At 39.5% G+C, this 27701-nt stretch overlaps 1 protein-coding gene across 5 annotated transcripts in view; it reads left to right on the top strand.

Annotated features, from left to right (window-relative positions):
- The window catches only part of TJP2 (tight junction protein 2), a 63001-nt gene that overhangs the window by 20703 nt on the left and 14597 nt on the right, over positions 1-27701 (top strand). For 3 of the 5 annotated variants that reach the window (XM_072359419.1, XM_072359418.1, XM_072359420.1), the window contains 8 exons: positions 18373-18426; positions 20663-20787; positions 22593-22695; positions 23413-23992; positions 25430-25533; positions 25680-25833; positions 26869-26977; positions 27089-27228. In XM_072359419.1, coding sequence (XP_072215520.1) covers positions 18382-18426; positions 20663-20787; positions 22593-22695; positions 23413-23992; positions 25430-25533; positions 25680-25833; positions 26869-26977; positions 27089-27228 — 1360 coding nt within the window. In that variant the 5' untranslated portion in view covers positions 18373-18381. Of the gene's footprint in view, positions 1-13781; positions 14189-14333; positions 14357-18372; positions 18427-20662; positions 20788-22592; positions 22696-23412; positions 23993-25429; positions 25534-25679; positions 25834-26868; positions 26978-27088; positions 27229-27701 lie in introns of those variants that run through there. The other 2 variants (XM_072359417.1, XM_072359421.1) reach the window with 2 other exon arrangements.

Consider the following 27701-nt stretch of genomic DNA (forward strand, 5'->3'; position numbering starts at 1 on the left):
GATGCTCCTTTCTATTATTTACTCAGTTTCCTAAGGTAAGTGTTTATCCTAAGACGTGTTTGCTTTGCAGATACATGCACTGTCTGTGATAGGAAGGTATTTCAGACACTTGCTCCTTAAGATTCATAATGCATGTGAGCTTTTTGGAGAGAATGCAGGATGTCCAGATAGTCTGTCGTTCCAAGCTTCACAAACAGAGCATTCTGTGACAAATTGTTGGCCTTTGACATAGCTGCAGAGCTTGCTGCCAGGGTCAGCGCTTGGCACTGATTGCACTTCTTTCTGTGTTGTAGCACTGCAAAAATCTGCTGGATAATATGCACTTCTTCTAGTGGTCATGGCTGAGGATTCTTCTGTCCAGTGTTTCAGAGGCCTTCTGCAGAGTTGCAGGGCACAATGAATAACATTTTACTGTATGTTTTTTTTTTTTCCTGTGTAGTTTTGTGTTCCATAAGTTAAAAAAAAAAAAAAAAAAAAAAAAGTCAGTGGTTTTGATTCCATTCCTCACATGGGATTATTTTTAAACAACTGATAATGACAGTAACATAGCTGGTTGGTAAAGGTGTCTGTGCACATTCCTTAAAGGGTGCCATCAGAACACTCACTTCTGTGCAAGTCTGTGCTACCAGTGTTTTGTTTGAGGACCTGGTTACAGTTTGGCTTTAAATTTTTATTTTCTAGCACTTGAGATTTCCTGAAAGCATGTTGCTGCTTGGCATCAAGGTGGGTGATGTCATTCCTGACCCTTTGGCAGGAACTCTCTTCAGTTGCTGACTGAGTTGAGTAATTCTTGTGTGTGCTTCACCTCAGTGTGGTTGGTGTGTTACTGGAGGTCAGGCTGCAAAAGGCTTTGGTTCATGCTTTTATGGACAGTGTTGATTGCAGATGGATGACTACTGGCATTTCCCAGAGATGCTGTGATCTCTCTTCTGCTTTGGCAGTTACGCTCCCCCACCTGCTCATAAGCAGGGCCCAATAAACTTGAAGTATAAGAATATTTAAGATGGAGGAAGAAGATAGGTAGGCTTTCTGTGATGTGCCTCAGACACACTTATCAAGCTTTTTATTAAATGTGGAAAACCCTGTGTGACAGTACTGCTGGTACATCAGTATTTGTGGGCCCTTGGGTTTATGAGGGATACTTATCTGTTCTGACATACAGGGATGCTTTGAGTAAGAGGTTTGACATTTTCTGTGTGACTTTTCTTTTGATAGGTTATTATGATGCCTTTCTACTTTTAACAGTACTGTGGTGTTAAGCTGTACAATTTCATTCATTAAGTTTTATCCACAAACTTCTCTGCCTCTTGTAGTAATTTGAATTTATTTTCTAGTCTTTTTAAGGTACTTTTTCTTTCTTTACCTTGTAGATGCTAGTAGATACTTTCCTAACATCTATTGCAGCAGTAAGAATGAACTTCAAACTCTTGAGTCGCAATGGTTTGAAAATGGATTTCTTGTCTCCTTGTAAGATTTGTTTGCTTATAGACAGGTACATTTATAGACAGGTACATTTATTTATTTATTTATTTATTCCTAAAGAGGTTAATAGGAAGCAGAACACTCAATCATGGTTTGCTTTTGCTTGGTGTGTTAGAAAGCCCTTGGGTGTAAAGTGTTCTTTTATATGTATCAAACTGCAAGAAAAAGACTGTTTTGAATCTTGGTTAGAAGTGAAGTTGCTGCTAAACTGAGCTGTGTTCTAGATGATAATTGAATTGAGCTTTTCTTACTGATTCTAGGACCTGCAATTTCCTTGTAACCACACGTGCAGGATTCTTTTTTCTTTCTTTCCCAGTTCTTTCAAAGCCAACATAAGACACTACCAGCTGTGAAAGGAGGAATAAAATCTGCCCTGTCTCTCACTTGATTCCATTCTGGTCGGTTTATCCTTTGTGCACTACAGTGTGCATTGCAGTGGAAATGGCACTGTTTTGTATCAGCAAGATGGTTTGGTTTCTTTTAACACATTGGAAGATGCCCGAACTTTTGTACACTGATGTTACATGCGTGAGAAGTGTTGACTGAGCTGAGAGATTGCATCAGGGCTTGTAGTTTCAAATGCTTTTGCTGGTATCCTTTCAAATGAAATTTGAATGGCTGCAGACGAACTTGGATTAGTGCTTTGGGAACAAATTAACTAAGTAGAAGGTGCCATATTAATACTAAAGAAAAAGGAGGTGCTTGACTTCACACTCTTCCTCCCTCCCTACCCTCTTTGTGGCTGTTCATTGGTTGAATGCTGTCATAAATCCTGACAGAATAATTTCTACCTAAGTTGGAAGTGTACATTTACGCTTACCATTTGTGTGTAACAAAGCAATTGTAGTCCTTAGGAGGTCCTGAGGAGGAAGCTCTGCTGTGAGAAAAGGGATTTCAAGTGTGATTTGTGAATTGGGTATAGCTGCCTTAACCTTTTATCTCATGGTAATTGATGCAGCAGGAGCAGTTTTGGATGAAACAGAGTGATTTTTTTCCATATTCTTCCACATGCACCTCAAGGAGTGTGTCAACATGAGATTTATAGACCTAAACCCTTACAGTGCAAGAGCCATTGTATGGATGACATGAAAAATACTGAACTCTTTTGCAACAGATTTAGGTCTCATGTTGGGAATGTGCAAGATAAGTTAAAGTTTAGGAGTGAATCACAGATCACAGATCACAGAATCACAGAATGACCCGGGTTGGAAGGGACCTCAAGGATCATGTAGTTCCAACCCCCCTGCCTAGCAGGGCCACCAAACATACGCCTTTAGTAGATCAGGTTGCCCAGAGCCCCGTCCAACCTGGTCTTGAACACCTCCAAGGACGGGGCATCCACAACCTCCCTGGGCAGCCTGTTCCAGGACCTAACCACTCTCCTAGTAAAGAACTTCCCCCTAACATCCAACCTAAATCTTCCCTCTTTTAACTTAAAACCATTTCCCCTAGTCCTGCTATTATCAGCCCTTTCGAAGAGTTTGCTCCCCTCCTGGGAGTAAGTTCCCTTCAGGTATTGAAAGGCTGCAATGAGGTCACCCCGCAACCTTCTCTTCTCCAGGCTGAACAAACCCAACTCCCTCAGCCTGTCCTCATAGGGGAGGTGCTCCAGCCCCCTGATCATCTTCGTGGCCCTCCTCTGGACCCTTTCCAAAATCTCCATATCTTTTTTGTACTGAGGGCTCCACACCTGGACACAGTACTCCAGATGGGGCCTCACAAGAGCAGAGTAGAGAGGGACAATCACCTCCCTATCCCTGCTGACCACCCCTCTCCTGATGGAGCCCAGGATCCCATTTGCCTTCCGGGCTGCCAGAGCGCACTGCTGGCTCATGTTAAGTTTCTCATCTATTAGGACCCCTAGGTCTTTCTCTGCCGAGCTGCTCTCAAGGACAACTCCTCCCAGCCTGTACAAGTGCCTGGGGTTCTTCCGGCCCAAGTGCAAAACCTTGCACTTTGCCGTGTTGAACCTCATTAGGTTCACCCGAGCCCAGCTTTCCAGCCTGTCAAGGTCCCTCTGAATGGCATCCGTTCCCTCCACCGTATCGACTGCACCACTCAGCTTGGTGTCATCAGCAAACTTGCTGAGGGTGCACTCCATTCCCTCATCGATGTCATTAATAAAGATGTTAAAGAGCATTGTTTTCTGTTGTGACTAAGTAAGCTGCTGAGCCATCTTGGAAGGGGGAGGTGAGTTGCCTAAGGCATTAGGATCAGGAGTGAGGTGGCTGAAGGAAGAAGAGGAGGATAGATCCAAATGGTGGCACTAGAACTGTGAAAATCCTTTTGAGAGCTCGGATATCAGAAAAGTAAGAATCTGCTTTGAAACAAATAGTTTTTTGGTATGCTGATTAATGAAATTAATAACTCTGTAAGGACTGGCTAATAAACAAGATGTACAGACTGTTGGCGATATGAATGTTACTGGAATTATGACTTTGCTCGAAATTGCTAATTTTTTTTTACAGCAATTTGATTGACAATTTGAAAAACCTCAATTTTTACCCTTTTTTATTTAGCAGAAGTTTGGACACTCAAATGAAGCTGAAGCTTTTTCATTGTACTTGCGTGTATGTATAGATACATATATAGATATATAGATACATATATATATATGTGTGTTTAAATCTGCCTTGTGTGATAGCTGTGGTAGTAGGTAGTGTGTAGTTTTAGAGTGTAGTTAAATGTAGCTTTAAAACTTCCACACCATACAGAACCTTAATAGGGTTCATTTCTATCAGCCAGGAAAGAAAAAGTGAATGTGACCAAACATGATTGCACTGCTACAGGAATACTCAAACGAAAGTAGAATGCCTGTAAGACTATGATGCATCGTTCTATAAATAAGAGTTAGAAAAAGGAAACTGGATATCTTAGCAGGGAACGAAAATCTGAAATGGTTTGGGACTGAGCTCAGAAACTAACAATTGTACAATTGTTTGAGTTGTCTTGCATTATGAATAGATAATTAAATGAAAATGCTGACCTGATTGAATTATATACCAGCAATGAATTGACCTTTTAAAAATGAATTGTGTGATGCGGTAGATGGGTACCCAGCTTGTTTTTTCTCAGATTTGGGAGTTTTGGTTGATAAATAATGATGTTTGTGCAATCGCAGTGTCTTATCAGGACAATGGAATAGCAGAAATGCACTCTCTCCAGCTTGATGCTGGAGATAGTTGCTTCCAGTGCTTGATTTTCTGTTCTAGTGTAGGTGCAGGTAGTAGGAGAATTTAGAAACAGTAGCAATAGGTTTATCACCAAAGTTGAATAAAAATTGTAGCTTCCCACTAGATCACACAATGAATATAATGTTTGTTCTTTTTCTTTCAAATTCTTTATTTTAAGATGCAAGTGTAAAAGTTATACCTGGACTACACTGGGTGGCTGATTCTGAAGTCAGGCACTTCAGTTACAGCAGCTGTACTTATCTTCTTCACAGTTAAACAAATAAAAAGGCATTTACATTACTTGGCATAATGAAACCCTGTTTAGAGCTATTGAGTTCCGTTGAGTTCAACATAAAAACTATATCCACATAAGAATAAGCTTTTTTTTTGTTAAATGATTGCCTAGTAAAAAGTGTCCTGCTGAATTTTTGGTTCGTGCGCAAACTGCTTGTGTGTTTTGTTTCTCAGACTGTGTGTGTGTGGGCAGTGGGCATATTAAGGAAGAGGCAGCACAGAAACAGTGCAAACAGAAGGTCCTGAAGAGTTTGCAGGTAAAGTGAGTGGGAGTGATTAAGTCAGATAACCTCTAGAGCTGTTTTGTATTAGGAGAACTGAAAGTTTAGTGACTCTTCTGTTGCATTACTGTTTTGTAGTGTGTACAGAGAAGAAGTCATTGAATCATAGAATGGCCTGGGTTGAAAAGGACCGTGATGATCACCTAGTTTCAACCCCCCTGCCATGGGCAGGGTCACCAACCACTAGAGCATATTATATACATGCTCTCTGTCATATAGAGCATGTTGTTCTGTGCTGTGCGAACGTCCAGGAAACTGAAGAAAGACAGGATATATAGAGACTGGAAAATGACAGTTTACATGCTACATGCACAGGTGTTATTCATGTAGCTGTAGCTGTCTTTTGATGATTAATTAGATTAATTTTGATCTTCAACTGAAATTACTTTGTTTTCAGCTTTTTATGTCCTGAAACATTTCTTTGTTATTGAGGTGGTAGGGAAAACCTCTTCATTGCAAGACTGAATGTGTGCCAAGCTGAGAGGTGAGGTCTGTGCTTTTCTTTAGAACCCTGCAGTGCCTGTGGGAGAGTAAGTTAATATTTCCAGGGTATGTCTGCTGAGTAATGCTGTGTGCCCCAGAACACTTGCAGAAGACAACTTCTGTTGTTCCTCTGAAGTTAACATGAAAAGAAAACAGAAAAAAAAGAAAAAAAAAACTTTCATGGGAAAAATACTTGTTCCCAAAGTGTTGTTATTTCTTAACAGGCAGAAATTGCTTTCTGAAAAAAACGAAGGAAATAATTTCAGCATTTTTGCACTTTTTTTTTTTTTTTAAGGAAATGGGATGTTTTCTCTGAAATGGCAATTTTATATTTCAGTTGAAGCTGTTCTCTGCATAGACTCTGAACAATTGGTTGCTTCCTGTTGGGGGAAACACTGGAACAATTGCAGCATGATTTCAGTGGGATAATGACAGAACTGTTGTTGGGCATAAAGTACTCTTGGAAGAGGACTCGCTCCAGGAAGAGATCTAAGCTGTATTTCTATGAGTTTTTAGGTTTTTTAGTAGTTATGACCTGTGAATCCTGCTATTGCATTCTGCTTGCAATGTCTGATTATTTTTTCCTTGGATAGGTTACTGTTTGCAGTGGGATATTACACTTTGATACACACAGATGTATTGAAGCTCAATAGAATTAAGTTGTAACAAATACAGTCTACTCTCCTTATCTCTTTAACCCTGTCCCAGGCAACTGCAGGACTTTTGCACGTGCATTCTTACTAAGTGTAGCCTGTTGTGTACTTTTGTTGTTGTTGTTTATCTTCTCAGTGTGTCTGATTTTTTTTTCCCTTCTGCTGGTGATCTGCTCCTTGCTGGACATAGTCACAGGAGCTCGGGTGTCTGCTTTTACATTCACCCCCTTGAACAGCTACCATCAGAACATTGAAAACATACTTGTGGGAAAAACATCATAGTTTATAAGAAACCATATAATCCTAGCTTCTACGTACTGAATTGAAAAGAATAACTGTCATTCTTACTGGCAGAGGTCACAGGTACTGTGACCACCTTAATGGGTTTTAGAAAACTCACGCGTGTGTTTTGCCTGCCTTTTCCAGCTCAATGAAAAATTGCATCTTTGTGACTGAGGTCTGTTAGAATCTTGATTTTGCTGATGATATACTACCAGAAGGTATGCAAGTGCAGTGTTACCACACTACTTCTGCTGGGGTCAAAAGCAGGCTGAAATAAAAAGCTTTACTCTGAAAACAAGGCTATATTTTTCCTTTTTTTGTAGTTGCAATGTTGTGTTTCTAACTTCAGATACAACTGTCATTTTGTACTGACTCAAGATGTTTAGAATTTTTCTGCTACTCATTTCCATGGGGTGTTGGTGGTTTTGTTAAGTGACATGTGGGGTTTATCTCCAGAGTCCCAGGCAATTCTCTTGGGGAACTTATATGCACACATATGTATATGTGGGTCAGGTCTGGCCAGATAGGAACCTGAGCACCAGATCTAGCTGTTTGCTGCTGGGGATTTGGACTAGATGGCTTTTACAGGTCCCCTCCAACCCACATAATTCTGTGACTCTATATGGAAATCACAGAAATGCCAACATACTCTAATAAATAAATAGTATAATAGTAAACCTAGCTCTTCACAGCAATAGCACCATACCGAATGCAAAAGTGACAGCCTGAAGTTGCGCTTAGAACAATCGCTCTACTTTCTGTGCAGGTGAACTGTGTGAGCCTCTGTTACAGGGTCACTGCACCACCTAGTGGCTCTGCATGTTAACTGAGCGTACGGCTCACAGCGCGTCTGGGAGCTGTCATTTGCCAGCCCGTAAGGGTTGTCGACATTTTGCATGAACAACTTGTCAGCTTGATTTCCACGAGCCTTCTAAAGATGCTCGTTTGTGTTGAAACAGAAACCTTCGTGAGCCTGAGCTGAAGAAAGCAACTTAAGAAAACAAATTAACAAAAATATGTGGGGTATTTGTTGACTACTTGTAAGGTGACTTGAATTTAGAATACTTTTGAAAAAACAAACAAACAAACAAACCTGTTTCTTCCCCTTTTTTTGTCACATGAAAGAGTTTGGCCTTTTTGAAACTTCAGTGTAATCAGTAAATGTTAGGCTTTAAACTAATAAACAATTTTCCTATGTATTGGCATTGACATATAAAAAGCCCTAGGAAAAACAGTAACTTACTTCTTTTTCCAAATGAGACTGATGCATTCATTGCACAGACACTTGTATGTAGAACCTCCCTAGTTTTGTTTAGGAGTTTTTAGTTTTCAAAAGGCTACTACTTATGAATTTGAAAACGCACAACTTGTCAGAGCTCCGGATCAGTCAAGGTGTTGTGCATATCTAACTTTTTCCTATTTCCTTTGGATTTCTTTAAAAATAAAAATGATCTACTGGAAGATCTGTGGCAGTGCAGTGTGCATGTTAATAGCAGGGAAACAGTAAAAATGGGACCTGGATGTGTTCATTGCTTAGCGTTCCCAGTAGCCTGATGAACAGTGCTATTGTCCTTGATCTCTTCAGTTCTGAAGTAGCACTGGATTCTAATTCAGGTTTCAGTCTGGAGGGCATTTGGAATGTCTGTAACACAAGAAGTGTGGAAATGAATGCAAGTTCTGCAACTTCAGAACCTTTTCCCCCATCTGATAGAGTAGATTGCCCAGGACCATGTCCTTCTAAAGACCTCCAGGGAGGAGACTGCAGCTTCTCTGGGCAGTCTGTGCCAGTGCTTCCTTTCATGCATGGTAGAAAAAGTATTTCTAGATGTTTGGAGGGAACCCCTTATGTTTCAGTTTCTGCCTGTTGCCTCTTGTCTGTGCACTGAGCTCTACTGAGAACAGCATGATTTCATCCCCTTCGGGCCCTCTCTTCAAGTGCTTATATATGCCCACGTATAAGATCTCTACTGAGCACCCTTTTCTCCAGGCTGAACAGTCCCAGTTTGTACGTTTTTTACGCTGATAGTTGCTTATCTCTTGTGAAAACCTCCAGGATGGAAATCTGTGAGGTTGGCATAAAAAGCATTAAAAGGAGGTAGTGTTGCAGAAACAGGATAATGTTCTTTTGTCTTGAAGTTGTGGAAATAAGCATGTAATGTTTCATCACAGAATCTTGAAGGCTGCGTTGCACAATGTGAGACCTTTTGCTTTATCAATCGTGACATTAATATTAAAGTTAACACTTTCCTGTATGCTAATGAGCTGTAAGAAGAATGTGCTAAGCATATATGACTATAATATTCAACTGTTCACTCAAATCATATCAAATATCAAGCCAGGAGGGGAAACAGTAAAAGTTTAGAATATAAAGGAAAATATATCTTGATAAGGAAACCAAGTGGAGAAGGGAAGGGAAGCAGGGTAGAGAATGGAAAAGATACTGAAGGAGAGAAAGTTTGTGGAAGTTTGGTGGCCCTGCCAGGCAGGGGGGTTGGAACTTCATGATCCTTGAGGTCCCTTCCAACCCAGGTCATTCTGTGAGAGAAGAGTGGTGAGAAGTTGCCACCTTCTGCTGACTCAGCAACTTCACTAGTTTTCTGTCATCAGCATTTTTACTGAGTATGCACTCGGCCTGATTGTCCAGATCATTAATTAAAGTGTTAAATAGGACTAGATCCAGTACTGACCCCTGGGGTACTCTGCTTGTTACTGGCTTCTGGCTGCTGACCGTTGCCTTCTGGGTCCAGCTATTAATCATTTTTTTATCACTTTACTCATCCAGAATTTCAGCAACTTCTCTGTGAGTATCCTAAGGGGACAGCTTTTGTGCAGTACTGTTCAATGTATCAAATTTGTGAAGAAGAAATGATTAGAAAATTGATGCTTATTTTGTGCTTATGTGTTTAGGTTTTGGTAGCAGGTGGGCTGCTGGGATGGCAGAGCTCACCAGCTGTCTCTTGTCAGAACAGAGCCAGCTTCAGCTTCTGTAAAAGGGATCTGCTGCTGGACGGAGCTGAGCCATAAGCAAGGCTGGTTATACCTCAGAGGTTATGTATTTGAGAGAGGCTAAAACACTACACAGATGCGCTGAGAAAGAGCAGTAAGTAAATGTGAGAGAAGCAGCCCTGCAAGCACCATAGTTAGTCCAGTACAAGCTGCAGGTGCAGAACAAGCTCCCTGAAGCCCAGGAAGGGCCCATGGAGGAGCAGGCTGTCCTGCAGCCTGTGGGTGCCATGCAGAGCAGATCTCTGTGTGCAGCCATGGAGGAGCCTGTGATGTGGCAGTGGACAAAGCCTGAAGGAGGCTAGAGGCCCTACAGGAGAAGCCTTGGGCTGAAGCTGCAACCCATGGAGGGGAGCCCACTGTGGGACAGGAGGACTGAAAGGACCCATGCTGGAGAAATTCATCCCTGAAGGATGGGCCCTGTGGTACAGAGCCACGTTGGAGCAGTGCTTGGAGAGCTGCAGTCTGTGGGAAGCCCACTTAGGGTCACAATTGGGAAGGGTGGCATCCTGTGGGAGGGATTCTATGTGGATCAGGAAAAAGGAGTGGCCATGAAGGAGCAACAGTGACAAGTACTATGACCTGACTGCAGCCGCCATTGCCTTTTTTCCTGCATGGCCTGGGATGAGGTAGAAAAGGACAGGCTTGGGAAGGGAGGGTGTTTTTGTTTGCTTTTAGTTCTCACTGCTTTAATCTGTTAGTAATAAAGAATAAGTTAACCTTCCTACACTGAGCCTGTTTTGCCCATGGCAGTAAGTGGTGAGTGATCTCCTTATCCGTAATGTTGAGCTTTTTTTCATTATATTTTCTCCCCATTCTTTTGTGGAGGGAGAGTGAGATAATGTCCATCCCCAGCACAGCAATGCTTCCTTTATATCTTTTTAAACAATTCTTTGTAGGTAACCATAATCTTAAGATTACAACATCTAAATGTGTTCTTGTAAAAATATTCCTCACAAGAAATACAAGAATACACATGTGTGCATGCTTCACTTGTTACAAATGAACTTACTATATACCCTGGTGCAAAGTACATTTTTGTAATCTGGGAGAAAGTGTAGGCCATGCAGAGAAGAAGGAAGGAAAGGCTGACCGCCACGAGACAGCGTGGCTGTGGATCACACACACAGCATGAGACTTTACATCCTGAAACCCAAAGGCAGAACTTAAAGAGAAATGAGGCAGATTAAGAATGAAATGGGTTGGATATTAGGAAAAGCTTCTAATCCAAAGCAGTGATAACTGATTGACAGAGGCTGCCAGGGGAGGTGATGGAATCACTGTCACTGGGGGTGTCCCAGAAAGGGATACAGATGTGGCACTGAGGGACATGGTTAGGGGGCAACATAGGTGGTAGGTGAATGGTTGGAACAGATGATCTTAGAGATCTTTTCCAGCTTTGGTGATTCCATCATTCTCTTAATAGGCTTTAACCAGAAAGGAAAGAATTGCTGCACTGCTTCTTTCCACATGAAAGAATTTTTCTTGAAAGGATGTCACTTCAGTGCTGAACTGTAGGTATTCTTGTGTGTATGGTAAGTGACAGGGCTTGCTTTTTTTTCCCTGCATCCTGATACATACCCATCTTGATTCTAGCAGCCATCTTAATTTTACTCAGATGTGAAAGTAGAACTGATGATCCTGAATACAGAGTATCTTTTAGTGTGGAGTTGTCCATTTTGTGTATTTCTCTTTCATGACTAGGTGGAAAAAAAGAGTTTGTGCCTTGGTGAAGAGCAATTGAGAATTACTCCAAGTGATTATTGTTTCCAAAACATTTTCTATTACTTCTCTTACTTTAATACGAGCTATTCACTATTGTAGAATGGCTGTTTTCATATCGTGTCTTGAGTTGGAAGGGATCTTAAAGATCATTAATTCCAGTCCCTTGCTACGGGCAGGACTGTCCCCTACCAGCTCAGGCTGCCCAGGGCACCATCCAGCCTGGCCATGAACGCCTCCAGGGATGGGGCAACACGGCTTCTCTGAGCAACTGCTCTATTGGCTTTATTATACATGGATAAATAGTTTTTCTCATTCTTCTAGATTCTGGTCATAGATCTTCCTTACCGTATGCAGATACTTGATGAGAATAACTAAGTTGGAGCCTTCTTACTTCAAAGTGGCCTCAATGGCAATCCTTACTACATGGGGAGAAACCTGATGAAAGTGCCATTCCTTTTCAGACTTTGTGGTAATTTGTGTACTGTGATAACTACAAATATTTGGTAGGCTCTGGTTACGCTGTTTATGTTACATGATTCTTTCTGTAATCATCTTTTATAATCTACAACCTTTGAGGCCAGGTATGCTGCAAACATATCAAAACAGCTGTGATACGTCTTCACCTGTCTGCTCTTATCACACACTGTTCCCAGAATGTTGTGAAATTTTAAAGTTGCTTTGAGGAATTTTCTGGAAGCTCTCTTTGTCTTCTAACACCACTGTTTTTCTTTAGGACAGATCATCTTGGTTAGTTTTTACTTTATTTGTCCCTGCATGAGTCACAAATTCTTCACCGTCTCAACAGAGAACCAGGGTGTGGTTTTCAAAATAAAGTGCTGGTTACATAATTAAATGCAGGTAACATGGATGTGCTTGGACAATGTTTTTTTAAAAAGGGATTAAAAATAGCTTCCCATCTCACTTGGAAGAGTTAAACTGAAGAATTCTTATCCTACAGAAATTGTTTTCCCCCAAAATGAAATGCAAATGCAAGAGTCTGCAGCTTTCTCTTAACTCACTGGCCACCTGACTGCTGCTGTCATGACTATACAAGAAAAATTTCATACACTTGTGGTGATATTTCTGGACTACTACATTTTTATTTATTCACATTATTCTTTTAAGTGTTGCTAGAGAAAATCCATCTGCTTTCTCTTTTTCTTTTAGAGGAGAGAACAGACCAAATCCGAGGAAGAAGAGTTGTCATAAATACTTCAACTTATGATGAATGTTTTCCCATTTTTCTTTACCACATTTTCGCTGTCTGGAAATGGGGATGTTTGTTTCATGATACCTTTTTAATTGTCAGGGCAGTGAAGAGAACAGGAGAGCAAGGACAGGGATAGAGGCATCTCCAGTGCATCTTTATATTTGTTCCTTCTTATTACCACTTTTCTTTAAATAAATAGATGAAAATGTGGTTTTAGAAGTTGTGAATGTGTCTGTTCTGCAGAATGATTATTTTCCTTTAGAGACATTAATTCAGATTATGCGCTGTTTTGACCAGGCTCCAGTGCCAAGTCCTCCAACCATGCAGGTGCTCTGGCAGCAGAAGCCCAGCCAGGGGCTGCTGAACTGCACAGACCTGATGTGATCCAGTTCTGCTGGCTACTGCAAGGAATTGACAGAGATTGGCAGGATGACAGTTGAAACAGAGGGTGTTGAATTCAGTCTTGTGAGGGAAAATCCTTAAACTCCAGGTTTCTCAATTGAATGTTGTTCACCTTCAGCAGTTAGAACTACCCATCTGGAGAAGAAATGCAACTTGTGGATGGGCTTTTTCACTTAGCGTTGCGTAGTGCCCTGTGTCTCAGTGTGTGTTTCTGTCTGTTTCACATTTTAAACAGCCTGTGGGACTTGCATGAAGTCTGGGGGAAAACTGGTCGAATTTTAAGTTCACACCATTTGTATGGGTTAGATGGAAGTGATAGCTTGATATATTTTCCAGTAGGGTCATCTTTCGGGCTATATGATCGGCATATTACCAAAATTTTACTTCCTGTGTAATCAAACATCTAACCACTACTCATGGTTATGAGCAAGTTGTTTCTATTTTTCTTGCTTGCTAGAGTCATATCCCCGGGATATTTTTAAATGTAACTCCTGGAAGAGTTTAAATGTAATTATACACATACAGGTGAAGGAATTACTCGCATGCTTACAATTACTTCTGCCTAAGGATCCTGGGTCCAGTAGTTAAATTATTGAGACTTGATAGAGGCTGTTAAACACAGTTTAAAACGTGCAAAATAACGGAGTCAAGTAGTAATTCTTACTATAAAGTGCTATATGTCTGTCAGAGTGTAAATTTCAAGTGAGTTTTATTGGGCTTCTCTGTGTCATTTTCTTTGAAGTTGCTAGTGCCCTGTTTCTTTAAAGTTTCAGATATGTTCGTGATGGGAGGGAACCAAAATGTGCTTGTAAAAAGAGTAACTTGTATGTTTTGATCTGTTTCTGACACTTAGAATAACAACTATTCCTATTATTTTTAAAATCAAGGATGTAGTCTTTTTTTCTTTTCTTTTTCTTTTCCCTGGGGCCTCTTGCAGCGAGAGTTACTGGAACTCTGAGTAGATTTCCCTGCTGTGGTTTTGATGCATTTCTGTGTGAAACGGACGGCAGGATTTGTTCTAGTATGTAGGCCACTATTGTATTAGAATTACATAACCGTGTGGAGTGGTAGAAACAGATGAAAAGACCAGGATGCACGGCGTCCCCGAACAGATCATATCCCGTGACAATGAAGACAGCGCAAGCTCTGCAGAGAATGTGGTCACATGCAGTCAAAAAGTTGAGGATTTTAAGGGGGCACGTGAGTTGATTTTTGTTGCATCTTGCTCTGGGTCTTTCCTCCCTCCCCTGTGTGGCTTGTGTCTCCTTCCCCCCTCCAGCTCACTTTCACAGCCTGATAACTGTGGTGGCAGGTCTTCTGGAGGTGGTTTTGTGAAAGAAGCTGCCTGGGGCTATCTCTCAGTTGCAAGTAATTGCATAAATCGCGGATGACTGTCAGTGGGAGCTGCTGCTTGTAGCGCACAGATGATTTTAGTACTTTGAATTGTTTCCTGCCACGGATTCTGTTAAGTGGTCTGTGTAGGGCATGTAGAAAGTGCCTGTCGTTTTAGTGTTCAGAATTAGGCAGATTTAAGCAAATCCTAACTGCACTGCTCTCATTAGAAATGGACTGACTTTAGTCACTAGTGAATTTAGACTGGCTAATGACAGTAATTTGTACTTCCCGCAGCTATCCTGCAGCAATGCCGCTGTCTGTGTAAAACCTTGAAAAGCACTTACTAACAGTAACTGTTGCTGTAAAAGTAACCTTGCTGTTTTGCCTGTCTTTCTTTCTCCTGCGTTTCTGTGTGTGATCTTGCATTGAAATGGCAATTGTACAAGGGACATCCAGGCTGTTCAGATCCTTTCTTGTTTCCCTAGAGACAAAGAGCGAAGAAATTGGCTGGGGTGATGGGAGTTTTTTGTAACCCATCACTTGATGCAGACAGAGGACAGTCGTGTCATTGGGCATGGAATGCAGGAATTTTGTTATTCTCATGGAGACTTTTAATCATAGTTTTGGAAGTCCGTGGCTGGTGATTTTTAGCATTTGTAGTCTCTTCCTCCCATTTAGTCTCCCCGAGTAAACTGTCCATGTTGGTTAGTATCGTGGCAATGGCATATAGCGGTATTTTTTTATAATGTTAAAGGGATTATTGCTGAGAGATTTGAGGGAGTGCAGATGTGTTTTTTGCCTTGCAGGCTTCCAAGGTGACCATTCTGTTCTCTGAACTGTGTTGCAGATCCTGAATGGCTTTATCAGTATGGCAGAGCTGGTCCTGCTGTCGTGGTAATTATGTTGCACAAAATCAGCTTTGCAAGTACATAATGTACTTTCCTTCACTAATATGGTATACAGCAACTGGGAGTCAGTTTCCCAAGGACCAGTTTCTGAAAGCGCATTAATTACAAATTTAAAAGTGAATTATTTAAGTGTCTTTTGTTTAATGGTTACTAACAGTTCCAGACTAAAAAAACCCTGGTCTTCCCCTCCCCCACATTTACACAGAAGGTGTGTGAAGACCATAACTGATATTTTAAGGAATATTTTCTGGGCACAGATGAGATGATGCTGTTGTCTTGACATCCTGCAGGATCATAACTGTAGTACCTGTAGGCAGTAGTTTCTTTTCCTTTCCTATTGTTCATTTTTATGACCAGATATCATGAGACTTGTTTGTCAGAGCAAATATACTTACCTGTGTTGGGTTTCTACACTTACATTTGCTACGTGATGCATCTCTTATCTCGTGTGCAAGGTTTTACTCCACAGTTCACTAGAGCCATCGTTTTGGCGAAGGAAATTCCTGTAAGCTCAGTTTTTTCCTTCCCACAGATCCTCTCTTAGTCTCTTCACTCTCCTTAGTCTCTTTTCTGCAGCATTGGACTGAACAAGGAGTCATTTCTCAGATGATCCTTTTTGCAGATAGAATGTCAGAAGGCTTGATGTTAGGGTTGCTGGAAGAGCAGGGTGTGCGTGCTGTCTTCTGCCCACGAAAGGCAGTCTGCCTGCCTTACTATTGTTTGCACACAGCCAGCCTCAGCAGTGTGTTGAGCTGGTGAGTAGCATTGGTGTGGGAATACAAGAAAAGCTGTTCAGAGCAGCAGCTGTGGAGCAAGATAAACAGCATGAGAACCAAGAACACCTCTAGAAGGAGAACAAGGGGCTCACAGCTCTGACTGAATATGTGCCTGCATGGACAACTGAATTTTGTAGTGTTTTGTAGAATGCTTTGTTGACATGTAAAGGTGGTTGGGAAAGTTATAAGGGCAGATGGGAAAGTTAGAAAACAAAAACTTGTGAAAGTATATAAGGGATGTGAGAACTTGTAATAAACGATTTGAATCATTCACATCTGAGTCCGTGCCTCAAATGCTGCACATTGGTAAGGACTGAAGGCATTGTAAATTGAATTTAAATGGTGTTCTTGCCACATACATAAGTTATTTGGGCTTGTATGCAGTAAGAGAGAGAGAAAAGATTTTCCATCTACCTGTCCACAAAATCTGAACCTAGCTGCTTGTCCTTTGAATGTTTCCAGTCATCCTCTTATTTCTAAAATTGTCTTCAGTGAAGCCAACTGTAATATAATTGACACTGAGGCCGTTCTTCAATAGAAACCACAGAGCTTGAAGATACCATATAGAAAAGTAGGACAGAAATGATATAGTGTCAGTAGTAGCTAATCTATCAGTTTTCATACGTGCCAGACAAGCAAGCCTAGTCTCTTCTGTTTCTCACAGCAGCTCAGAATAAAACATGTAGATAAGGAGATTTTTTTCTTTTGTTAGTCTACAGGAGATCTCTGTAAGGGAATTTGCGTAGTGAGATGGTTGACTGTCGGCTTGCTGAAGGGTTAGGCATGTAAATTGCTGAAGTGGGAATATCAGAGAAAATAATTGCACCATATGCTTCATCAAACACAGTAACTCTCTGACAATAGACATGTACATTTTAATAGGAAGTTAGAAATGCTGATCATTCTAGACAGGTTTATGAGTACTTATGTTAATTTCAATTTAAGTCATTCTCTGAACAGATGTGCTAAATGTGTTTGCAGCTTGACTCAGAGAGTCCTAGAAACTGGATAACGTTGTCTGTTTTGGAGGATAAAAGTACTGGTGCATGTTTAGTGTTGTTTGGTGTAGTGAATTTCCTGATAAGAATGCTGAGTGTCTGGTGTTGTGAATTTGTGAAAATGCTGAGTGTCGTGCATCTTCCTTCAGGAACTCTGAGCAGAATTTAAGCTTCGCTCCATTTTGTGGTGTTTGAAACTTCCACTGGAAGAATACATCATGGGGTTCTCTGCATTTGAGAAGCAGCATCCATGGCTTGCCAAATAGCTATTGACTGCCCGAATACATTTGCTCTGGAAAAATGAGGGATGCTTTACAGCACAAGCATATCCATCGTGTGTTACATCTTGTCCATTTTTTAGAGGAGTGCAGTCACCAGTAATCCTTTTAAAGCCTTTCAGAGGACAATCAAGTCAAAACTGAGCTTCTAATAAGACTTCTGCTTCCCCAGGAAACTCATGTCTTACCAAGAAAAATGTCTACTTTCAGCAGTAAAAACAAATAAACCTGTGACTTCAGGACACATGCACATTCTCATGAAGAACCTGGATTTTTTCTTTTGCAAATGAATGCTCTTGTTTTGAACTGGAAAGTTTTCAGTGTTGAACGCTGTGATTCATTTTTTTTTTTTCTCCTCATTTCAAGAAGCTACCTATATAATGCACCACTACTGAGTGGTTATTTTGTGTTTTATTGTAAGTAGTGCTGTTGCAAAGATTTCAGGTTTTATCATGTAAGGTAAACTGACCCATTCAGGATCAGTTTATAGTGGAAATGTGGAGGGAAAAAAAATTAAAAAAAAAAATGAAAAATAAACATCTGAGAAGTGTCATAGAAATGGATATACCAGTGCTATACAGAGATACGCTGTTTTTCTGTAAAATAAAATTTTAGCTTGGGAATCTAAATATTCAGTTGTATAGCTCAGTGGATTTAGCATTTGGCCAAATCCATGTGAACAAGAAGAAAGATCTGAAGGCTCATTGGTTTATAAGATCTCAGTTTCAGCTACTAATGTTGTGATGTGCTAGAGTGGGGAGATACTCAGTTTGTGTTCTTTGAATCAGGGTTATACCACAGTAGTGTGATTTGAATTAATTGCTTGTACTAAATGAAGCTTTTCCAGAAAATTGGAATGAACAGTTGAATCTGTGAAATTTGAAGGAATTCTGTCAACCTGAACCCTTTTGTGATGCTTTTTCCATTTTTAAGTAAACCATCATTAAGTGAAATGCACGTGTCTTGTACTAACTATACCAAATGCTTGTAATAAATATGCTACATTTACATCTGTGTTTTAATGGGGTATTTCACAGTCTAGGTAGTTGTATGCTTTTGGTTTTGCTGATTGGTTTCTGTGTGCAACAGGCCCCAGGCATGGAAGAGCTGATATGGGAACAGTACACTGTGACCTTACAAAAGGTGAGTGCCTGTTAATATTTTTTGCATTTCAGATATACTAGTACTGCTGATATCTAAATATGTTTCACAATAAATGTTATTAGAATATCTGGGCCAAGAGTATGATTAATGTGTTGTACAAATTAGATATGTTTTCCATTTCAAGGCTTAATTGCTAGTTACTCATACTATAATGTGACTCTTAAATGTTAAAAATAAATTAAATTAACTGTTTAAGTGCTGTTTACTTTTATTTGGCCTTTGCAACAGTAGTCTAATGTACTACACAACAACCACATAGCAAAATTCATCACTGAATAACCTTAAAAACAAAGCAGATGGCTTTATCTTGCAGTTGTGATTCATGTTTAAGCTTTGTAAGTACCACTGAACACATTTCCACTGATCTGTTTGTATATACTTTCATGTCAACCGGTGTGGAATTTAGTGGTAAAGAACTTCATCTAAATTTCTATAGTATGCAATCTACAAGTGTTGCTTTAACTTTTAAGAAAAGCTGAGGTTATGATCGGTATGTTGCAAGATCTTTTGAGTTAAACAAAGTCTGTCTCTTGCTTGTGAGTTTCGAAAGGGCTAAGCCACCACAGTACAGTATGGGATACATTGCTTGACAGTGGTGATAGTCTTCCCAGCTGTTTGGTGATCTGTGTTCAGTGAGCAGGCTGTACTGTGCTATTAATGTTTTTCATATGTTCTGCATTGAAATGAACTCAATGACCTGAGGTAAAACAGTCACCTCGCCTACAGAACTGATTTTATGGGTGAATTTCTGAGATAGATTGTTTTTCGTGTTGCAGACATGGACAAGGGAAACACTGCAGAAGGTCTTAGTTCTTGAAATTTCATTTTTTGAGTATTAAGTTCCTTGCAAATGTGCATTACATCTGTAATTCAGATATAGCTCTTTGCCACTTGAGCAGTATGAGCCATGGACTTTGCTATTTCAGGCACTGCCATGGAGTTCTGCAGTTAGTTTTAATTCTGTATTGAATTTGGATTGAAGCACCAATCTCTTAGTGTAAAGCTAGGTGTGGTAAGTGTGAAGCTTTATTAGTTCCTTGAAGAAATAGACTCTTAATAGCGATGTTAATGGAGTGCAGGCTAGCATGTGATTAAATACACATGGAGTAGAAGAAGTACCACTTTAATCTGGTGAATTATTTCATGTGTAAGTTAATTAAAATTTTAAAATGTTCCTGTGGCATAACTTGTCTGTGTATATATACATATTTATTTTTATTTTTAGGAATTGAAGGTCTTTATCGAGTAGCTAATAGCATTCAACCCATGTGTTTAATAAATTATATGGTTTTGTGCAAATGTTCTTATCTACAGTTAAGTTATGCTAACATTTCAGGTTTAGTGTTATGGGCACAATTCCTTCACATCTCGTTAAGTACTTCCTTGATTTTTTTGAATGCCAAGCTTGACCATTTACATCCTAGCATTTCTATGAGAGCAGGTTAGACCTAAATTACGTATCTAAATAATACTTGATAGTGAGAGAGTATAAAATTCACAAGTACTTTGGCTGACTTTTTGTAGTCAGCCACAGTCTTGTTTAGCCTGGTTGAGGAATAAGGAGTTATGAAAGAATAGATAGCTGTTAATAAAGATGACATAATAGAAATGCTGATCTGATTTCCTAAGCATCACTAACAAAATAGGGCCATATATCCAACAATAGCTTTGGCATGAATATGTAGTGGGACAGTGTAGCAAAACGGAAGCTAAATTAATGAATAGTCTGCTTAATTAATGACCTTTGCAGGGTCGAAGTTTAACAAAAGTAAGTGCTGAATTCTGCACCTGGATCAGGGCATCCCTGGGGTGTCTGTACAGGCTAGGAGATTGGAGAGAAGTCCTGCACAAAACCTGCTGGAGTTCAAAAAGCACTTGGAGAGTGCTTTTAGAAACGTGGCTTGAATTTTGAGTGATCCTGTGTGGAGGCAGGATTTGAACTCGTCCTTGTGAGTCCCTTCCAACTTCCAGTGTTCTGTGCAAACTGAGGATTTGGAACATGGGAACATGTTACCTTGCTACATGGATTTATAAATCCGTTCCTTTTTAAATCTAGAGGTATTGTGTGTTTCTGCAACTGTTAACGCAACTTTTGTGTTTGGAATAATATCTAATAGAGTGCTATCATAAGGAATATTCATGTTACTCTTATTTCTGTCTATCAAAATACCTGCTGGTAACACTGAGTTTTGTTATATTTGTTTTTGTTTCCAAGGATTCAAAACGAGGATTTGGGATTGCTGTTTCTGGTGGCAGAGATAACCCACATTTTGAGAATGGTGAAACCTCAATAGTCATTTCAGATGTTCTCCCAGGTGGCCCAGCAGATGGATTACTTCAGTAAGCAATTTGTTATTTCTTTGTCTGGCATATTTTTAGGATCATGGCTCTAGAACTCTTAAAACAAAAACCAAACCAAAACAACACCTGGGGTTGTTATACTTTGATGTTTTCTAAGAAAATAAAATTTCAGTATTCTTGAAAGGCTTTTCTGGTCAGCTGTGTCTCCCATAGGACTGTATGTCTTTTAAAGAAACAACAGAAATACTTAGCAATCAAAACATTCTTCCTGTTCTTCTTCCAGGAAATGTATTTCCTGGTCAGTCTTTAGTTTTCATGAGAATGGCTTAAGTCAGGTAGCCTAATGGTGAGTCTCAAACCTTAATGTACTGGAAGTGATAACAGCGGAGGGAAGAGAAACAGAATGTTTGCTGTATATTATTTTGAAAGAGATAAAGGCTTTCCAGTGTCCTTTAGATTACATTTTCCTTGGTGAGATAACATCTATCGTGGAGAGGTATCTTTAAATCAATAGGCTGAGATAAACAGTTTCCGGTCCACTACTGATCAGATTTTCATCAGAATATCTGATGAAGTTCAGACGAATGATGATGTTGCAGAGAAATTCAAAAGAGAGGGTTCTGGCCATTTTTTCAAACTGAAATTTGGCAAGATAGTGGGAAGGCTTTCACATACGAGTGGTTATTGAAGGACTAGATAAGAGGAGTATTGCAGAACAGAAAATGGTATACTCTTTCAGTAAAAGAAATTGGAAAGTTATGAAAAGAGGCACAAAAGTCACTCAGGAGCTAGAGAAAATGCATTACAAATAGAAGTTCAAAGTATATAATCTTCTTATTGAAAAAGAAGATTGTGATATGACTTGATGACAGCGAAGAGAAAATAATTGGTACTAAGAATTTCTTTTATCTAGCTGAAAAAAAGGTACAATAGCCAGTGCTTGCTTGAACTGATGCTTCGTAAGGTTAGTAACTGAGTTAACACCAGAAAAAAAAACCTAATAAGAGGAGTTGTGAATTTTTTTTTATCTCCTGCACTTTGTAGATTGGAAATGCCTTTTGAGAAGATACATTTTTAATTTATCGTGTGTTATGGATTTGTTTCCTGTGGGTACCTAAGTCCTAATGGTCTGTTTGACAGGCAGAAAGCTGGAAAAGTTGAATTTATAATCTCTTTTGACCTGAGCAGTTCTGTCTGTTTTGCTTTGTTGGGGTTTTTGCCTTTTTTGTTTTGTTTTGTTTTTGTTCTGTTTTTCTGGGGAAAGTCAGTTTGGTTTTGTTTTCACCAGTCTTGTTCTTCCAGAATAGATGGGGCTTGAATGCCAGTCTTTCAGAAGAGTGTGCAAGAGTGGTTTTTTGTTTAGACGTGCATGAGCACTATTGTGTGCAGCAGTTGGAAGCTATCTTGAAAATGTGCATGCTACTGTGAAAACAAAGCTACTGCTAGGTGTGAAAGATGATGAGATATGAAAAACTTAATAAATAGATGATAGAAAGTTTGATGGTTGTCAAGAATATTCTTAAAACAAAAGAAATCAAAATCTGCCTTGAAGTTATGTCAGTTTACTGAAGCAGGACATAATAATACTCATACAAAATTATGCTATTCTACCCAAACTCTGATTATCAAACATACTGAAAACTTCTTGTAGCAATCTCAGGTATTACAGTGTCTGTCCAACAAGTACTGTTCTTAAGAAAAAATTATTGTTAAAATGAATGAAATCTTTTGATTCATCTTTCTCCTCATTCCCTGGGGGGCAGGGAGGTGGGGAAAGGTTTTCTTCTGGTGTTTTTATGAAGACCTGTCTTAAATGCTTTTCCTCTTTTTCCCCACTTTTTCAGAGAAAATGACCGCGTGGTGATAGTTAATGGGACCCCAATGGAAAATGTTCCACATTCTTTTGCAGTGCAGCAGCTTAGGAAAAGTGGAAAAGTGGCCACCATTGTAAGTATGTTATGAGTATATTCGCTCTACAACGGTATTTGCCTATGTGATTCGTTAATCAAGATTTTTGGTTTCCTCTATGAAATGGACTGCAAATGCTTAAAGCAAAGCCAGCCTTTGCCCAATAGAATGTACAGGTGAATAAACAGAGTTTTGGATTTAGTTTATACAGGTGAGGGAGATTGAAGTTAACTTTGTGGCACTGTTTATCTTATTCAAAAACTGGGTATAAAATTTATCTGCATTCTTTGGTTTTACTGACTAATGAGTGCAAGTTGGACAAAATAAAATAATACAAAGAAAATGAAGTCCAGCATATACAGACTTGCTGTTCAAACTGGCTTTCTTTGGGAGATTCATCTAGAGTTGTTTTGAAGGGGGCTGTCACATTTTCAGTGGCATACTTGCTGCAGAGCTGAGAAAATACGGTTACTGATGTGTTTTTTGTGATTCATTTTTTTTTGTGTGTGTTTTTAATTCTTCTGATTTTTATGCTTCCAGTTAGTATTTCTTCTGCACATCTAAATAGTCTCATTTACTTCTTATTTTATAAAGACTAACTTCAGTTGTTGTAACTACATCACTGCAGTATTTCAGCGTTTTGAGGTTCTTTATTTTTCCCCAGCTCTGATCAAAGTCTGAAGAGCATTTCATATGTCAAATGTCAATTTCTGACTATCGGAGTTGCTTTTTTTTGTTTCATATTGCACTGAACAGGTTGTGAAAAGACCACGGAAAGTGCAGGCTGCTGCTTTGAGGAGAAGCCCCTCCCTTGACTATGAGGACAGAGCTTTAGATGTAATGGATGACCATGCAGAATTTGATGGCAAAAGTGCTCGAAGTGGCTACAGTGAAAGAAGCTGGCGTAGTGGCAATGGCGGGCGCAGTCAAAGCTGGGGAAACAGCCTGGATCAGAGCTATAGAGATGATCAAGACAGAGAGCACAACCGAAGCAGAGATCGTAGTAGGGACCATAGCTACAGCCGTGATCGAAGTCGTGGTAGGAGCACTGATAGGAGCTTGGATCAAGACTATGGCAGAGATCGGAGCAGGGGAAGAAGTGTTGACCGGGATGGTAGCTATGGACAGGACTACAGAGGAGACTACAGTCCAGCCAGTTACAGACATGGATCTCAACCTGATCCTAGATACGGGAGGGAGGTGAGGAGCCTAAGTCGAGACAGGCTTCATTCTCGTAGTCCTTCACCTGAAATACGCCATCAGCATGAGTACCTGGGACCACAGGACCAGAATGGACCTATCAGTGTTCTCTTAACAAAAGGCAAACATAATGAAGGTAGGTGTGGGAGGGGTGGGATGTAATGTTTTTCTTTCATGTAATGTTGTTTTTCTGGGACCAGGAAGGGTACCTAAATGTTCGCTGCTTTAGAAATTAAGTAGAGCTTTTTCACTCCTTTTTTAAGTTGTTCTTTTGTTCTCTCAGTTTGTTTTCAGATGGTTTTGTTGGTTGTTTTTCTCTTCCTAGCACTTTGGACTTTGCATTTGAACGAATAACTGTTCACCCACTAATTTGAGTCTTTTTTGGTCTCTGTGTCCTTCGGTTTTCTATTTTCTCCTCCCTATTCTTCTAAATGTAGTTTGCAGCATGGATATGATTATGACTGAAATTATACTTGTATCTATAAAAAGGGTAGTTATAATGAGTGAAGAGTAGACTCCTCTGTTAATGGTGCATTTGATTTTCTTATGCTGAAGGAAATAAGTTGTTCCAAGGACTGGTTGGTTCTAAGTACTTCATAATGTAGTTGATGGATACTGAAACAGCAACAACTGAAATAGCCTTTTTTTTCTGTTGAGTGCTGGAGTGCGTAGATGAAGGCCAAAAGTGTGATCTTTTAATGAGCAGTGAAGTAAAGACCCTTGTGTTGTAAAGCCTATCTGAGATTAGATAATGCACATTTTCTGTTTTGTTGTTTGTTTGTTTGTTTGTTGTAGGTGTTGTTGTTGTTTAAACTTTAAAATGTACCTGTTTTGAGAATTTTCTGCCTATGTAAGCTTCGTATGCAGGAGCCACACTCTTCTTTTGACTCTGGCAAGGATCATTTTCCCCTTTCTATTCTTCCCATGCATATAATGTTTCTACTTCTAAACATAACGCAGATAATTATCCAAATAAGGAGGAATATCAGATGACTTTAAGTTTTATACGTAGCCAGTATTTCCTTAATACTTCCTGCCATTCATACATATACTCTGCAGTTTTTCTCTCATGTGGTTTCTGTCTTTTGTGCTCAAAGACATGCTTTTTATAAAATCAGTGTTAACTTTTATTTCCCCCTTCCCCCCATTTGCCCAAAATGAAGGAGACAACTTACTGGGTTGTTACAGATAGGAAAGGGCCACCATAATGCAAACAGTAAGAGAACTAGCTCTTCTCTTAGTTGTGTTGACACTTTTCCTTGCCTTTCTATACCATACAAACTATGATACAGAGAAAATGTAGTCCATTGTGTTTATGAGCATGTCCAGAACAAAGAAGTCATTTTACTTCTGAAGGTTCAGGCTAATGATCTGTCTGTCATCATTTTCAAACTGCTTATTGTTCATATAGGTGTGACAGCACTGAATTAAAATAGTCTGGGGTTAAGTTTGTGTACTGAGTTCCCATTTCTTATTTTTCTCATAGTGTAATGCTACGTGTACACAGCGTTGTTTAAAAACATGTATTCTTGTTCATTATCTAAGCGACAGTGGGTTATTTCTCTGATTCTAGAATATGGTCTCCGACTTGGAAGTCAGATCTTCATAAAAGAAATGACCAGTACTGGCCTAGCAACCAAAGATGGCAACCTTCATGAAGGGGATATCATTCTTAAGGTGTGTTGTGGTTAAACTACTAGCAGTGTAGCAAGTACTTGTTTAAAATGATTTATCTGGAGTATGTCATGTTATAGTAAAGTTCAGGATTGAACTTCAGTGCAGTATGGAATTTTATTATTTACTTGATACCTTTTTATATCCAGATCAATGGTACAGTGACAGAGAACATGTCTTTAGCTGATGCCCGAAAATTGATTGAGAAGTCTCGGGGAAAGCTCCAGCTGGTTGTCCTCAGGGACAGAAAGCAGACCCTGCTCAACATTCCTTCATTGAATGACAGTGACTCAGAAATGGATGGTGAGGTTTAATTTGGATGAAAAGTTCTTCTCTCTGCACAGAGATAAATTGGAGCTTACAGTGTTTTGCTGTGATACAGTGGCACTAGGTTTTAAAACACAAAACAAGAAAAAAACTGCACACACAACTGAATACTGGTCAAATGAGCATCAAGCCATCTTCTTTTTAGGTGAAAGAAGAATTCTGTATTAATCATGCAATTATTTATTGGGCAGTGGCAGAGACAGGAAAAATAATAATGGTCAGGCAAAATACTGGTCAGTGTTATTTTACTTCCCGTACCGAAGAAGTTGGTTACTTTAATAAAAGGCTTTAATATTAAAATTGTGTGAACTGATCTTTTCTTTGGAGGACATTAACATTCATTATGGAATTCATTAGAAAAGTGTTCAGGACAAGGATATGAAGTCTCCGGGAAAAATAGTTTCACTTTCCAGTATCCTCACAAGTGAACTCTGACAGTGCATGAGCTATCTCTCACAATATGATCTCACTTTGGGAAGGCCTCAGGATGTCGGGTGGGGGGTAGGATGTTACATTACTTGGTGCAAGATATTTGTTTCTCAGATATCAGCATAGGCTGTATAGTGCTTCATAGGTTTTACTGTGATGGCTGAAGTGTGGCTCAAATCTGAAGGCTACTCTGTTTTGTCACTGAGAAGCACTAAAGAGGATGGCTAATGTAGTCTTCTGTTTCTCCAGCAGAACTCAAATTAATGTTAGCTAATCTAGGAGTGGTGTGGTGGTAATAGTTGTGTGCTGCATCTTTCTCAAAAGTTGTGTGAAAACTTCTTGAAGTATTTTTGAGTGGAGAGAGGGGAAATGCTAAAAAGCATACGGCACCTATGGAACCCGAGTCAAATCCAAACACCATACTTGGAAGGGAAATAGACTTGAAGATTCTACATATATGTAAAATCTGTTTTTGAACAAATGTGGTAATTATATTTAAAGACAATATAAGCATTTTTTTGTTTGTTGCTGTTTTTATAGAGATTTCTCGTTTCATTTGTATATATATTTTTGTTTCTGTAGATATTTCTGAAATAGAGTCAAACAGATCGTTCTCCCCTCAAGATGACAGGTTACATCATTCTGATCTGGATTCGCATTCATCCAATGAAAAGCTGAAAGAGAAAACAAAGTAAGAAGTGTTATTTCCTAGTATTCTGCTTATCAAGGGAGTGCTTAAAATATATATGTTGTTAACTGTTTTTACTGTATTCTTTCATTTTTTTGTGTGTGCTTAATTTAGTGCAAAAGATGATCCATCCAATAGGATGTCCAGGATGGGAGCAATGCCTACACCATTTAAATCAACTGGTGATATTGCTACAACTGCTGCCACTGTTGTAGATGCAAACAAAGAACCAAAGTACCAAGATGATGTAGCAGGTCAGAGCTGAAGTCCCCATTATAGTTTTTTCCACTTTTTTTTTTTTTCTCCTTCTGATTACAGAAAGTCTGTTCCCCCAGTCAGTCACATCCACAATTCTAGGGTAGTGTTCCTGTTAATCCTGTCCTGGCGTGCAGAAGAGATCTGTCTTTGCTTTGTGGTATAGAGGAAGAGAAAACATCTGAGATTACCTGAAGGTAGTTGTCCATTGGAATTACCACTGCAAAAAGCATTTGCTTACCTAGATGCTACCTAATAGCCTCATACCCTAAGTAGACAGGAACATCTATTTCTAATGTCTGATTTGTCTTGCCTGAAAAAAGAGTTCCATATCCTCCTAATGATAGGGTTTTTTTTTTGTTTGTTTATTTGTTTTTGCCCAATAATTAAGGAAAAACAAAGAAACAACTAAAAATGAAGTAAATCAGTTCTAGGCAAAAAATGGTAGGCATTTAAATTTGTATTAATCTTT

Source organism: Excalfactoria chinensis, chromosome Z (genome assembly GCF_039878825.1).
Source record: "Excalfactoria chinensis isolate bCotChi1 chromosome Z, bCotChi1.hap2, whole genome shotgun sequence".
NCBI classification, from domain to species: domain Eukaryota; kingdom Metazoa; phylum Chordata; class Aves; order Galliformes; family Phasianidae; genus Excalfactoria; species Excalfactoria chinensis.